The following is a 1,653-nucleotide window of genomic DNA, read 5'->3' as shown; positions in this document are numbered from 1 at the left end:
TATGCATGTTAGTTCATAGTGCGAATTGTTCCTTAAAATAAAGTTTTACCGTACTAGTTGCATACCAGATACTAGTATGTTTTAAGGATTAAATGTTTAACCAGCTTGTAATAAAACATCAGTGTTTTCAGACCCCATAAAACTGTTTTTAAAATATTTTTATCTTTTGGCCAAATGTTTCTGGGTTGCTGAAATTTTGGTGCATCACTATTAACTTTTTTTTTATTTTTTATTAATACATTTTTTATAATTGTCCAAAAATGAACAACGACTTTTTAATTTGCAGAAAACTGGTCTCTTTTTGAAAACCTAAAGGGTTAGTTCACCCAAAAATGAAAATTCTGTCATTAATTACCCTCATGTCGTTCCAAACCCGTAAGACCTTCGTTCATCTTCGGAACACAAATTAAGGTATTTTTGATGGAATCTGAGAGTCTCTGACCCTCCCATAGACCGCAAGGTAACTACCATGATCAAGGCTCAGAAACATAGCAAGGAGATCGTTAAATTAATCCATGTGACATCAGCGGTTCAACCGTAATATTACGAAGCTACGAGAATACTTTTTGTGCACAAAAGAAAAAGAAATTATTTTATTCAACAATTCGTCTCCTCTGCGTCACCCTACAGCGCCATTTTGGAGTTTTTTTCTTTTTGCGCACAAAGTATTCTCGTAGCTTTGTAATATTACAGTTGAACCGCTGATGTCACATGGATTAATTTAACGATCTCCTTGCTATGTTTCTGAGCCTTGATCGTGGTAGTTACCTTGCGGTCTATGGGAGGGTCAGAGAGACTCAGATTCCATCAAAAATATCTTAATTTGTGTCCGAAGATGAACGGAGGTATTACGGGTTTGGAACGACACGAGGGTGAGTAATTAATGACAGAATTTTCATTTTTGGGTGAACTATCCCTTTTAAAGTGTTGTTTCTCACACAAAGCTATTGCATGGCATTTGAAGACTTTAGCATCATATGGACCACTTTTATGGCACTTTGTCGCTGACAGCATTTTAATCATTTCAATTTTTGGGTCAACTATAACCCCATAAAGTGCTTTGTCCATGGCATCCATTGCAGGGCTGTGCCATAACGTGACTCACGTGGATGTTTGCACTTGTTCTAGATGGAGAGCACAGAGTTCATCTGCTGCAAGGAGATGGTGGATGAGTACCTCACCGGCCTCGAGCTCTCCTTACACACCAACGCCGTCTACATTTTGGATGCCTCCAGCATGCTGGCGTTCAGAGGACATGACACGCGGGAGGAGGATGGAGAGGGGAACAGAAGGAGACGAGCACAGACAGGGGACCAAGACATGGACGACTTCTATGATGGTTTCTGGTGCTTTTATGATGAGGATGCGTCGGAGAAAACAGCAAACCATAGACTGCAGGATACACAAGAACAGATCTGGCCTTGTCCTCCGTTACGGCCCTCTTCTCGTCAGTAAGCTAGCGTGTGCTTCTGTGAAAGGTGGGAGCGGTTAAATGATGGCCAAGGCACTTTTTGATTTCTTTTGAGAACTTTATGCAGCACTTTAACCATATCTGAGATGTCTTTACTCTTGATTTTTTTTTTTATTCCTTTTATTTTTATATTTTTATATCTTCGAACAAGTTATTCATACTGTAAGTCCGTGCAATGCTTT

At 39.4% G+C, this 1,653-nt stretch overlaps 1 protein-coding gene across 3 annotated transcripts in view; it reads left to right on the top strand.

Annotated features, from left to right (window-relative positions):
• LOC107581874 (cyclin-I-like) overlaps nucleotides 1-1,653 on the top strand; it is a 7,797-nt gene that overhangs the window by 5,939 nt on the left and 205 nt on the right. For 2 of the 3 annotated variants that reach the window (XM_016267545.1, XM_016267543.1), the window contains exon 8: nucleotides 1,129-1,516. In XM_016267545.1, coding sequence (XP_016123031.1) covers nucleotides 1,129-1,455 — 327 coding nt within the window. In that variant the 3' untranslated portion in view covers nucleotides 1,456-1,516. Of the gene's footprint in view, nucleotides 1-1,128; nucleotides 1,517-1,653 lie in introns of those variants that run through there. The other variant, XM_016267544.1, reaches the window with a different exon arrangement.

The sequence above is a fragment of the Sinocyclocheilus grahami genome, unplaced genomic scaffold (assembly GCF_001515645.1).
Source record: "Sinocyclocheilus grahami isolate Dianchi unplaced genomic scaffold, SAMN03320097.WGS_v1.1 scaffold39.1, whole genome shotgun sequence".
NCBI lineage: Eukaryota > Metazoa > Chordata > Actinopteri > Cypriniformes > Cyprinidae > Sinocyclocheilus > Sinocyclocheilus grahami.
The sequence above is the reverse complement of the archived record's forward strand: the minus strand, read 5'-3'. Positions and strand labels throughout refer to the sequence as shown.